Source organism: Leptodactylus fuscus, chromosome 10 (genome assembly GCF_031893055.1).
Source record: "Leptodactylus fuscus isolate aLepFus1 chromosome 10, aLepFus1.hap2, whole genome shotgun sequence".
Taxonomy (NCBI): domain Eukaryota; kingdom Metazoa; phylum Chordata; class Amphibia; order Anura; family Leptodactylidae; genus Leptodactylus; species Leptodactylus fuscus.
The window spans coordinates 55,432,981-55,446,747 of record NC_134274.1 but is presented as its reverse complement, the minus strand read 5'-3'; the positions used below and the strand labels follow the sequence as shown (position 1 = coordinate 55,446,747).

Below are 13,767 nucleotides of genomic sequence, written 5' to 3'. Positions count from 1 at the left end.
GAATATATTGGGGTTACGTGCACCCACAATTTTTACTACTGCCATATAGTGCCATTGTCTGACTGGGAATTCAAAGAATATATTGGGAATACAAATACCCTCATTTCTTGCTACTGCCATATAGTGCCAGTGTCTGACTGGGAATTCAAAGAATATATTGGGGTTACGTGCACCCACAATTTTTACTACTGGTATACAGTGCCATTGTCTGACTGGGAATTCAAAGAATATATTGGGAATACAAATACCCTCATTTCTTGCTACTGCCATATAGTGCCAGATTCTGACTGGTAATTCAAAGAATATATTGGGGTTACGTGCACCCACAATTTTTACTACTGGTATACAGTGCCATTGTCTGACTGGGAATTCAAAGAATATATTGGGAATACAAATACCCTCATTTCTTGCTACTGCCATATAGTGCCAGTGTCTGACTGGGAATTCAAAGAATATATTGGGGTTACGTGCACCCACAATTTTTACTACTGGTATACAGTGCCATTGTCTGACTGGGAATTCAAAGAATATATTGGGAATACAAATACCCTCATTTCTTGCTACTGCCATATAGTGCCAGTTTCTGACTGGTAATTCAAAGAATATATTGGGGTTACGTGCACCCACAATTTTTACTACTGGTATACAGTGCCATTGTCTGACTGGGAATTCAAAGAATATATTGGGGTTATAAATACCCTCATTTCTTGCTACTGCCATATAGTGCCAGTTTCTGACTGGTAATTCAAAGAATATATTGTGGTTACGTGCACCCACAATTTTTACTACTGGTATACAGTGCCATTGTCTGACTGGGAATTCAAAGAATATATTGGGAATACAAATACCCTCATTTCTTGCTACTGCCATATAGTGCCAGTGTCTGACTGGGAATTCAAAGAATATATTGGGGTTACGTGCACCCACAATTTTTACTACTGCCATATAGTGCCATTGTCTGACTGGGAATTCAAAGAATATATTGGGAATACAAATACCCTCATTTCTTGCTACTGCCATATAGTGCCAGTGTCTGACTGGGAATTCAAAGAATATATTGGGGTTACGTGCACCCACAATTTTTACTACTGGTATACAGTGCCAATTTCTAACTAGGAATTCAAAATGCGCAAGGCTCCCGGAAAGGGACGTGGACGAGGCCGTGGGCGAGGTCGGGGGAATGGTTCTGGGGAGCAAGGTAGCAGTGAAGCCACAGGGCGTCCCGTGCCTACTCCTGTGGGGCAGCAAGCATTGCGCCACTCCACAGTGCCAGGGTTGCTTGCCACATTAACTAAACTGCAGGGTACAAACCTTAGTAGGCCCGAGAACCAGGAACAGGTCTTGCAATGGCTGTCAGAGAACGCTTACAGCACATTGTCCAGCAGCCAGTCAGACTCTGCCTCCTCTCCTCCTATTACCCAACAGTCTTGTCTTCCTTCCTCCCAAAATTCCGAAGCTTTACAGAACAATAACCCAAACTGTCCCTGCTCCCCAGAGCTGTTCTCCGCTCCTTTCATTGTCCCTCAACCTGCCTCTCCACGTCACGATTCCACGAACCTAACAGAGGAGCATCTGTGTCCAGATGCTCAAACACTAGAGTCTCCTCCATCTCCGTTCGATTTGGTGGTGGATGACCAGCAACCCACCCTCATCGACGATGATGTGACGCAGTTGCCGTCAGGGCATCCAGTTGACCGGCGCATTGTGCGGGAGGAGGAGATGAGACAGGAGTTGGAAGAGGAAGTGGTGGATGATGAGGACACTGACCCGACCTGGACAGGGGGGATGTCAAGCGGGGAAAGTAGTGTGGATGTTGAGGCAGGTGCAGCACCAAAAAGGGTAGCTAGAGGCAGAGGCAGAGGTCAGCAGCTTAGGCGAAGCCAGGCCACACCCGGAATCTCCCAAGATGTTCCAGTTCGTACCCAGCCCCGAAAAACTCCCACCTCGAGGGCACGTTTCTCGAAGGTGTGGAGTTTTTTCAAGGAATGCGCCGAGGACAGATATAGTGTTGTCTGCACAATTTGCCTCTCGAAATTGATTAGGGGCTCTGAGAAGAGCAACCTGTCCACCACTTCAATGCGCCGTCATTTGGAATCCAAGCACTGGAATCAGTGGCAGGCAGCAACGGCAGGACAAAGGCCGCCTGCCGTTCACGCCACTGCCACTGCCACTGCCTCTGCCTCTGCCACTGCCACTGCTGACTGTGCTGGCGATGCACTCCAGAGGACGAGCCAGGACACCACTTCATCTGCCTCCGCCACTTTGTTGACTTCTACCTCATCCTCCCCTGGTCCTGTCTTATCTCCTTCTCCTGCACCATCAAAGGCACCATCAGGCGTTTCTTTACAACAACCCACCATCTCTCAGACATTGGAGCGGCGGCAGAAATACACTGCTAACCACCCACACGCGCAAGCCTTGAACGCCAACATCGCTAAACTGCTGGCCCAGGAGATGTTGGCGTTCCGGCTTGTTGAAACTCCCGCCTTCCTGGACCTGATGGCAACTGCGGCACCTCGCTATGCCGTCCCTAGCCGTCACTACTTCTCCCGGTGTGCCGTCCCCGCCTTGCACCAGCACGTGTCACTCAACATCAGGCGGGCCCTTAGTTCCGCGCTTTGCACAAAGGTCCACTTGACCACCGACGCGTGGACAAGTGCATGCGGACAGGGACGCTACATTTCACTGACGGCACACTGGGTGAATGTAGTTGAGGCTGGGACTGCTTCCCAAACTGGCCCGGTGTACCTCGTCTCCCCGCCTAACATTCCTGGCAGGGACACGAGAAGAACACCCCCCTCCTCCTCCTCCTCTACCGCCTCCTCCTCCGCCACCGCCTCCTCCTCCGCCACCGCCTCCTCCTCCGCTGTTAGATTGACCCCAGCTACGAGTTGGAAACGTTGCAGCACTGGCGTTGGTAGACGTCAGCAGGCTGTGCTGAAGCTGATCAGCTTGGGGGACAGACAGCACACTGCCTCCGAGGTGAGGGATGCCCTCCTCGATGAGACGGCAATATGGTTTGAGCCGCTGCACCTGGGCCCAGGCATGGTCGTTTGTGATAACGGCCGGAACCTGGTAGCAGCTCTGGAGCTTGCCGGACTCCAACATGTTCCATGCCTGGCCCACGTCTTCAACCTAGTGGTGCAACGTTTCCTAAAGAGCTACCCCAATGTTCCAGAGCTACTGGTGAAAGTGCGGCGCATGTGCGCCCACTTTCGCAAGTCGACAGTAGCCGCTGCTAGCTTAAAATCTCTCCAGCAACGCCTGCATGTGCCACAACACCGGCTTTTGTGCGACGTCCCCACACGCTGGAACTCAACGTTTCAGATGTTGAATAGAGTGGTTGAGCAGCAGAGACCTTTGATGGAATACCAGCTACAAAACCCTAGGGTGCCACAAAGTCAGCTGCCTCAGTTTCACATCCATGAGTGGCCATGGATGAGAGACCTTTGTGACATCCTACGGGTCTTTGAGGAGTCCACAAGGAGGGTGAGCTCTGAGGATGCGATGGTGAGCCTTACAATCCCGCTCTTGTGTGTTCTGAGAGAATCCCTGATTGACATCAGGGATAACTCAGATCACACAGAGGAGTTAGGGATAGCATCCGATCCGTCACAGCTGGAGAGTAGGTCCACACATCTGTCCGCTTCACTGCGTTTAATGGAGGAGGAGGAGGAGGAGGAGGAGGAGGAGGAAGAAGAGTTGTCCGATGATGTGATGGTGATACAGGAGGCTTCTGGGCAACTTCGAATCGTCCCATTGTTGCAGCGCGGATGGGTAGACATGGAGGATGAGGAGGAAATGGAGATTGAACTTTCCGGTGGGGCCAGAGGAGTCATGCCAACTAACACTGTGGCAGACATGGCTGAGTTCATGTTGGGGTGCTTTACAACCGACAAGCGTATTGTCAAAATCATGGAGGACAACCAGTACTGGATCTTTGCTATCCTTGACCCCCGGTATAAAAACAACATCTCGTCTTTTATTCCGGTAGAGGGGAGGGCCAATCGCATCAATGCTTGCCACAGGCAATTGGTGCAGAATATGATGGAGATGTTTCCAGCATGTGACGTTGGCGGCAGGGAGGGCAGTTCCTCCAGTAGGCAACCAAGTTCTCACCGGTCCACACAAACGAGGGGCACACTGTCTAAGGTCTGGGACACCTTGATGGCACCCCCTCGCCAAAGTGCCGCCACGGAGGGTCCTAGTGTCACCAGGCGTGAGAAGTATAGGCGCATGTTGCGGGAATACCTTTCCGACCACAGCCCTGTCCTCTCCGACCCCTCTGCGCCCTACACGTATTGGGTGTCGAAGTTGGACCTGTGGCTTGAACTTGCCCTATATGCCTTGGAGGTGCTGTCCTGTCCTGCCGCCAGCGTCCTATCTGAGAGGGTGTTCAGTGCAGCCGGTGGCATCATCACTGACAAGCGCACCCGTCTGTCAGCTGAGAGTGCCGACCGGCTCACTTTGATAAAAATGAACCACCACTGGGTAGAGCCGTCATTTTTGTGCCCACCTGTGTAAAGCACCCCAACATGAAACTCCATGTCTGTACTCAACCTCTCCAATTCCTCCGCATCCTCATACTCATCCACCATAAGCGTTGCACAATTCTGCTAATACTAGGCTCCCTCCACCCTGATTTCCCCCAACTCTGCTGGTTAGAGGCTCCCTCCACCCTGATTTCCACCAACTCTGCTGGTTAGAGGCTCCCTCCACCATGAATTTGCCCAAACTGGGCTGTTTAGAGGCTCCCTCCACCATGAATTGGTCCAAACTGGGGTTTTTAGAGGCTCCCTCCACCATGAATTGGTCCAAACTGGGCTGTTTAGAGGCTCCCTCCACCATTAATTGGTCCAAACTTGGCTGTTTAGAGGCTCCCTCCACCATTAATTGGTCCAAACTGGGCTGGTTAGAGGCTCCCTCCACCATGAATTGGTCCAAACTGGGTTTTTTAGAGGCTCCCTCCACCATGAATTGGTCCAAACTGGGGTTTTTAGAGGCTCCCTCCACCATGAATTGGTCCAAACTGGGCTGTTTAGCGGCTCCCTCCACCATTAATTGGTCCAAACTGGGCTGGTTAGAGGCTCCCTCCACCATGAATTTGCCCAAACTGGGCTGTTTAGAGGCTCCCTCCACCATGAATTTGCCCAAACTGGGCTGGTTAGAGGCTCCCTCCACCATGAATTGGTCCAAACTGGGGTTTTTAGAGGCTCCCTCCACCATGAATTGGTCCAAACTTGTCTGTTTAGAGGCTCCCTCCACCATTAATTGGTCCAAACTGGGCTGGTTAGAGGCTCCCTCCACCATGAATGTGCCCAAACTGGGCTGTTTAGAGGCTCCCTCCACCATGAATTTGCCCAAACTGGGCTGGTTAGAGGCTCCCTCCACCATGAATTGGTCCAAACTGGGGTTTTTAGAGGCTCCCTCCACCATGAATTGGTCCAAACTTGGCTGTTTAGAGGCTCCCTCCACCATGAATTGGTCCAAACTTGGCTGTTTAGAGGCTCCCTCCACCATGAATTGGTCCAAACTGGGGTGGTTAGAGGCTCCCTCCACCATTAATTGGTCCAAACTGGGCTGGTTAGAGGCTCCCTCCACCATTAATTGGTCCAAACTGGGCTGGTTAGAGGCTCCCTCCACCATTAATTGGTCCAAACTGGGCTGGTTAGAGGCTCCCTCCACCATTAATTGGTCCAAACTGGGCTGGTTAGAGGCTCCCTCCACCATGAATTTGCCCAAACTGGGCTGTTTAGAGGCTCCCTCCACCATGAATTTGCCCAAACTGGGCTGGTTAGAGGCTCCCTCCACCATGAATTGGTCCAAACTGGGGTTTTTAGAGGCTCCCTCCACCATGAATTGGTCCAAACTTGGCTGTTTAGAGGCTCCCTCCACCATGAATTGGTCCAAACTGGGGTGGTTAGAGGCTCCCTCCACCATTAATTGGTCCAAACTGGGCTGGTTAGAGGCTCCCTCCACCATTAATTGGTCCAAACTGGGCTGGTTAGAGGCTCCCTCCACCATGAATTTGCCCAAACTGGGCTGTTTAGAGGCTCCCTCCACCATGAATTTGCCCAAACTGGGCTGGTTAGAGGCTCCCTCCACCATGAATTGGTCCAAACTGGGGTTTTTAGAGGCTCCCTCCACCATGAATTGGTCCAAACTTGTCTGTTTAGAGGCTCCCTCCACCATTAATTGGTCCAAACTGGGCTGGTTAGAGGCTCCCTCCACCATGAATGTGCCCAAACTGGGCTGTTTAGAGGCTCCCTCCACCATGAATTTGCCCAAACTGGGCTGGTTAGAGGCTCCCTCCACCATGAATTGGTCCAAACTGGGGTTTTTAGAGGCTCCCTCCACCATGAATTGGTCCAAACTTGGCTGTTTAGAGGCTCCCTCCACCATGAATTGGTCCAAACTTGGCTGTTTAGAGGCTCCCTCCACCATGAATTGGTCCAAACTGGGGTGGTTAGAGGCTCCCTCCACCATTAATTGGTCCAAACTGGGCTGGTTAGAGGCTCCCTCCACCATTAATTGGTCCAAACTGGGCTGGTTAGAGGCTCCCTCCACCATTAATTGGTCCAAACTGGGCTGGTTAGAGGCTCCCTCCACCATTAATTGGTCCAAACTGGGCTGGTTAGAGGCTCCCTCCACCATTAATTGGTCCAAACTGGGCTGGTTAGAGGCTCCCTCCACCATTAATTGGTCCAAACTGGGCTGGTTAGAGGCTCCCTCCACCATGAATTTGCCCAAACTGGGCTGTTTAGAGGCTCCCTCCACCATGAATTTGCCCAAACTGGGCTGGTTAGAGGCTCCCTCCACCATGAATTGGTCCAAACTGGGGTTTTTAGAGGCTCCCTCCACCATGAATTGGTCCAAACTTGGCTGTTTAGAGGCTCCCTCCACCATGAATTGGTCCAAACTGGGGTGGTTAGAGGCTCCCTCCACCATTAATTGGTCCAAACTGGGCTGGTTAGAGGCTCCCTCCACCATTAATTGGTCCAAACTGGGCTGGTTAGAGGCTCCCTCCACCATGAATTTGCCCAAACTGGGCTGTTTAGAGGCTCCCTCCACCATGAATTTGCCCAAACTGGGCTGGTTAGAGGCTCCCTCCACCATGAATTGGTCCAAACTGGGGTTTTTAGAGGCTCCCTCCACCATGAATTGGTCCAAACTTGGCTGTTTAGAGGCTCCCTCCACCATTAATTGGTCCAAACTGGGCTGGTTAGAGGCTCCCTCCACCATGAATTGGTCCAAACTGGGTTTTTTTAGAGGCTCCCTCCACCATGAATTTGCCCAAACTGGGCTGTTTAGAGGCTCCCTCCACCATGAATTGGTCCAAACTGGGCTGGTTAGAGGCTCCCTCCACCATGAATTTGCCCAAACTGGGCTGGTTAGAGGCTCCCTCCACCATGAATTTGCCCAAACTGGGCTGGTTAGAGGCTCCCTCCACCATGAATTGGTCCAAACTGGGGTTTTTAGAGGCTCCCTCCACCATGAATTTGCCCAAACTGGGGTGTTTAGAGGCTCCCTCCACCATGAATTTGCCCAAACTCTGCTGGTTAGAGGCTCAATCCACCCTGATTTTCAAAACAAATGTTGGTGCCAACCTCAACTTACTACAAGGGTCAAATTCACTGCTGGTGACAAGCTCTCCTCACTGCAAGTGCCAAATACACATGTTTCAAGGTGTTTTCCTACTGTCAGAGAGGTGGTATTGAGTGTGTAAAGTGTGTAGTTGTTAGGCTGTGATGTTGGGGTAATAGAGGGTCTTTGGTGTGTTAGATGCCCCCAGACATGCTTCCCCTGCTGTCCCAGTGTCATTCCAGAGGTGTTGGCATCATTTCCTGGGGTGTCATAGTGGACTTGGTGACCCTCCAGACACGGATTTGGGTTTCCCCCTTAACGAGTATCTGTTCCCCATAGACTATAATGGGGTTCGAAACCCGTTCGAACACACGAACATTGAGCGGCTGTTCGAATCGAATTTCGAACCTCGAACATTTTAGTGTTCGCTCATCTCTATTTATAATATGGAAATAATATGACATTTATGATGCTCATGTCTGGATGGAGCACATGGCAGATGGAGGTGTTTCATATGCATGATATTTATGCACTGTTAGAAAAAGAAAACTGATAAATTTTATTCATACATATGAGATATGGAAATGAATGATATGCTAACCCACACAAAGGATTTTATACAATTATACATATTTATAGTTGCACTTAGTCTTAAAGCTTATTACTTCTGCTTTACCAACAGTTTACAGAATAACATTACATAAAGTGGTCTGAATGACTGTAATAACATACAGAGCAACCTAAAGAGGATCTGTCAGCACTTGTCAATATAAGCTGCTCATGAGGCTGGTATATTCATGAGCTACACTCAATCTTCAACCATCTTGTCTAAATGGCATGCTCCTTTTAATCTACCCCCGCTTCTAGTGTTACTAAAATCAAACTTGGCACAGCACAAACTGACTTTTGCTTATGAATATACTGAACTCATGAGCTCTAGCGGTCCTTTAGCTGGTCTCATAGAATGCTCATTTTAACATTAGGATTTTACAGGCATTCAAACATGAATTTTCAAAGCAAGTATTGTGAGGAAGGTAGCTTGGTAGCAGCAATGGTGCAAACCCAACCTGTCAAAGACAGGGACACAATGTCTGGTGCAAACAGTGTTATTTGGAAAGACAGCAAAACAAATAAACCTTCACTTTAGGTACAGAATAAGCAAAATAAAATACAGCCTTAACTTCAGGCAAAACGTCAAAGAAAACCCTGCTCGTCCGAGTACTAACTAAACAGTAAAAAGCTAACTATATGTGTGGCTTACTACCAACTACACGAACAAACAAAATGGCACAGTATGGTCTCACCAGACTCTCAGTATTTCAGGACAGACCCAGGCACCTCCTCTCACTCCCAGTAACACGCCTAAGACCCACACCTGGGCTGAGGCCTACTCAAGACCCGCACTGCACCACAGGTATCTAAGAAACCTGGGAGGCATATACTGTGATTCCCGCCCTCTGCCTGTCACCTTCTCACAGTACACAAATCTTAAGAGTCCTATAACTTAGCTCCCATAATATACTGTCCTCTAGTAGAAAGAAGCCAACAGAAGTTTTACATTTTCATACATATATTTCAGTGGAATATTTTGGCCCAACATGGAATATTACAATATAAGATTTTTATTGACAATATACCATTTATATTATTTCTCATTGCTCATATAGGGTACAGGAATTGTCACCATTCATGTCAGTACTGTCACCAATGGAGCTAACAATCTAGAGAAAAATTTTATAGGAAACAAATTAACCTTTAGGCATGGTTTCCAGAATGTGGAATGAAAGCCTAGGGAGAACATACAAACTCCATCCTAATGTTGTTGAATTAAAACATGTAGCCCCAGTATTGCACGGCAACCACTACAAACCCTGATCCATCTTGTGTTTGATTTGTATACCAAAATGTAACCTATGTTTTTTTCAGACCAACGTGATGAAGAACTACCAACTCTTCTGCACTTCTCTGCAAAATATGGGTTGAAAAAATTAACAGCTCTCCTTCTCACGTGTCCTGGAGCTTTACAAGCTTACAGCGTGGCTAATAAAGATGGGGACTTCCCAAACAACATTGCAGAAAAATATGGCTTTATGGACCTGCGGCAATTTATAGACGAATATGTGGTGAGTATCTTTCAATTGGGAGCATAAGGTTCTGAAATTAATAAAAATTACATTTAGAGTGTCAACTATCATGTAGCGCTGTCTAGCTGAGTCAGATGGTGGATCCCATATGATTCTAACAACTTGGCAATGATGAGACATTATTATGCAAGAGTCAGATGAATTCAATTTATTCTTGTTTAACATGTAGACACTGTTTTAGTATTTAATAAAACAAGCAATGGTTCCAAATCTATGAGTAATATATATATATATATATATATATATATATATATATATATATATATATATATATTGCTATGTTATATGTAGATATTAATGTTAAATTTGTACAGTGTAATTTGCATATGTTCTGCAGATTTGCAGCCTTTCAGGCAATTATTAAAGTCTGAAGCCAACATATAAAAAGAGAACTTTTTAAAGCATAATGCATTCTGTAATAAACTACACTCCTGTAGGGCTGATCTCATAGTGGAGGCTGAGATTATGGAGTGATGATGCGAATTTGTGGCCTCTGTATCTCTGTATTTATATGCTGGCGTTCCCATCTAGACTGTCAGAAACAACTTTCTGACAGTGAAGAGCTATTGGTAACCCAATGGAAAAAATGTTCTAGCCCTCAAAAACACATGTAGGAAAGAAAAAAACAAAAATGGGCCTTGAACTGGTTAAAGGATTCTCCCCCCCCCCCCCCCCCAAACATAAAAACTACTATATATTAACAAATCAGGAGTTAGAGTAATACCCAAAGTCTGGTAATGATATCTGATTTTTATAGATATTAGAAGCTATATTAGAGCAGATAGCTTCTCGCAAATTCTCCTGTTTTGTCAGCATGTTCTAGAAATAACTAAGACACAATTTGACATCAGTTGCTGAGAAATCAAAAGAAATGTACTAAGATGTCGTACTTCTTACATTATTAAAGGGGAGTTTTGGGGGTTAATTTTTTTTTCATATACAGTTTAGAAAGAGATATTTAAACCCAAATATAATTCATTTCTTTCTAGACATACAGATGGTATAAATTAAAGGGGTCTCAAAAAATAAATTTTATTGTTTGTATAATGAAAGGTTATACAGTCTTACAATATACTTTTTGTATTGCTTCCTTGCGGTTCTCTAGATCTCTGCTTGCTGTCATTCTTTGTTTACGTCCAGTGGATAAAACTCATTCCTTGGTCATGTGATATACAGTCCAGGGTCATGTGATATACAGTCCAGGGTCATGTGATATACAGTCCAGGGTCATGTGATGAGCACTCAGGTGCACAGCTCGTTACAGTCACAACACAGTAGTCAGAGTTCTGTCTTGTAACGAGCTATGCACCTGTGTGTCCATCACATGACCATGAACTGTATATCACATGACCTGACCACAGACTGATTTTTACCCACTGGAAGTAAGCAGAATGAATGACAACATTCATTTTACTGAAACTGGATAACCCCTTTAACCAGAAAACATTTTAGCGAAATAGATATTGAAAGTAAATATAATTTTAAAACATTATAAGATGATATTGTATTTTATGTTATTATGTTATATTTTTCATTTTTTTGTGCAAAAAAGGAAACTGCTGACATGTTGAGAAGTCATATCAAGGAGGAACTAATGCACGAAAATGAAGATGAACGTATATATGAGCCAATGGCAAACTTGTCCACTGACCTCCTTATGAAATATACAGTACAGCCTGATACAGATTTATATCTACCTATGAGAGGCGCAGGGATTCCAGATGACACTGAAGAAATATGTAAGTGTTTATTACATTGTTCCCTGTACTTTATATAGGTTTAAGGCAAACTATCTACTGTATAGTCCCAGAAGACGCTGATACTGCTTTACCCAAGTGGGGTTTTTTGTGTGCATTTTTAAACAATTTTTTGCTGAAACTCACAGCATGTCATTTATACCTGCCGAAATATTGGCGTTTTCCCTATTGATATAGTAAGGGAAGAAAATCCACAGCGAAAGAACTAGTGCTTTTTTTTGCTACAAATAACTCCTCCCCTATGCACAGGTCCCTGAGTGCCCCATGTACATGGAGAGAGAGTAGACATGTACAGTGACTACTCCATTTATCTCTTTGAGACTGACATAGATCTCTTGTATGGCCTGGTTCACATCTACGTTCAGTATTCCAGTCGGGGAGTCTGCTTGGGGACCACCCGAACGGAATACCAAACGCATTAAAAAGTGGTGAGTGATGAGTACATGGAGAGAGAGTAGACATGTACAGTGACTACTCCATTTATCTCTTTGAGACTGACATAGATCTCTTGTATGGCCTGGTTCACATCTACGTTCAGTATTCCAGTCGGGGAGTCTGCTTGGGGACCACCCGAACGGAATACCAAACGCATTAAAAAGTGGTGAGTGATGAGTACATGGAGAGAGAGTAGACATGTACAGTGACTACTCCATTTATCTCTTTGAGACTGACATAGATCTCTTGTATGGCCTGGTTCACATCTACGTTCAGTATTCCAGTCGGGGAGTCTGCTTGGGGACCACCCGAACGGAATACCAAACGCATTAAAAAGTGGTGAGCAATGAAAGCACACGGACCCCCATAGACTATAATGTGACTAAAATAACTACTTTCCTCTCTGCATGATTCATGCGGACACCTCGCGGAAAACACATGGACCCCATTAAAGTCAATGGGGTCCGTGTACTTTCATTGCTCACCGCGCTCGGTATTCTGTTTGGGGTCCCCAAGCGGACTCCCGGGAACGGAATACCGAACGCAGATCTAAACCAGCCCTTAAGCTGAAGCCCCACATTGCTGAAACACAGCTTTTTTTTATGCAGATTTTGTTGCAGTTTTTTTGAGCCAAAGCCAGGAGTGGATTGAGCAGAAGGGAGAAGTATAAGAACATCTTATATATTTCCCATTCCTGTTGTAGCCATACTTGCCTTTGGCTCAAAAAAACACAGCAATATCTACAACAAAATAAGCTGTGTTTCCGCAACGTGGGGCCTTAGCCTTACATCAGTCCCATATAAATGAATGGAGCCCTGATGGTCGTACATGTGCCCTTCTGCATTGGTTTTCATGATTACCAGGGGAGTCCAGCACTCAGATCCCAGCAGACAGACACTCATAGGGAATAAGTGTTATAGTAAGAAATCCCCTAACAAATCACAAAAACTAATAAAAAATGACTGACAAATCCCCTTTCTTTCTGTAACAGATGGTGACAAACCTCCTTTAAAGTAAAGTATACGAGTACATAGATGGCTTGTTCAATTTCCTGCTTGTTTTACAAAAAAAAAATAAAAAAAAAAATATCAGGAACAAAACCATCAGAGCAGATATTTTTCTGTTTAAATAGAAAAAAAAAAAGGACTAACAGGAACAAACACTGTTCATACCCTCTGTTTCCCGTCACAGCAAGATACAAAGCCATAGGTCATCTGCTGTGTCAGAATAAACACTGCTAAAAATTGGCTCTAACCTGACATCCTTAGTTTGTGATAAACAATGGCTATGATATAACAGCGGCCCTCCCAGCTCTGGGATGACATTATCATTTCGGTGCTATATATGGGTGCTACGGTCATGTTACTTTCTACATGGAGGCAGCAAACACTATCGCTGATCATCCTTGGATAATCTATACAGTAATTGTAAAGCAATACTACATGTGCCTTATACCCAAGGTTCTTACTACTTGTTAAATGACTAGTGATATTTACCATGGATCTGATTAAAGTGCATTTTGGTCCACGTCTGTAGATTGGAATTGATATAATAAATTGGAATGATGTCCAAGGCCAGAATCTGTGCTTGAGATACAGTTATGCCTACTGCTACCTTGACAACAATTTGCCATAACAACTGTAAATCAAAGCCAAATTTTCTGAATGAGTCAGTCTTATATATTTGTAGTAATTCCTGTTATGCACTTGAAAGACAGTAATAGTACAATAAAAGATGTAAGGATGGTACAATTTATGAATGTGCCTACTATGCTTATACATGGTATGAACCTACTACATACCTACACCTTCTATCACCTCCACTTGTCTTCCACTATTGGACTTTTC

The 13,767-nt window shown here is 45.8% G+C and overlaps 1 protein-coding gene across 1 annotated transcript in view; it reads left to right on the top strand.

Moving 5' to 3' along the window:
• Positions 1–13,767, top strand: part of PIK3AP1 (phosphoinositide-3-kinase adaptor protein 1) — a 79,932-nt gene that overhangs the window by 48,858 nt on the left and 17,307 nt on the right. Inside the window, exons 7-8 of the mRNA XM_075288145.1 lie at positions 9,511–9,707; positions 11,281–11,467. Of these exons, the coding sequence (XP_075144246.1) occupies positions 9,511–9,707; positions 11,281–11,467 (384 nt within the window). The remainder of the gene's footprint in view (positions 1–9,510; positions 9,708–11,280; positions 11,468–13,767) is intronic.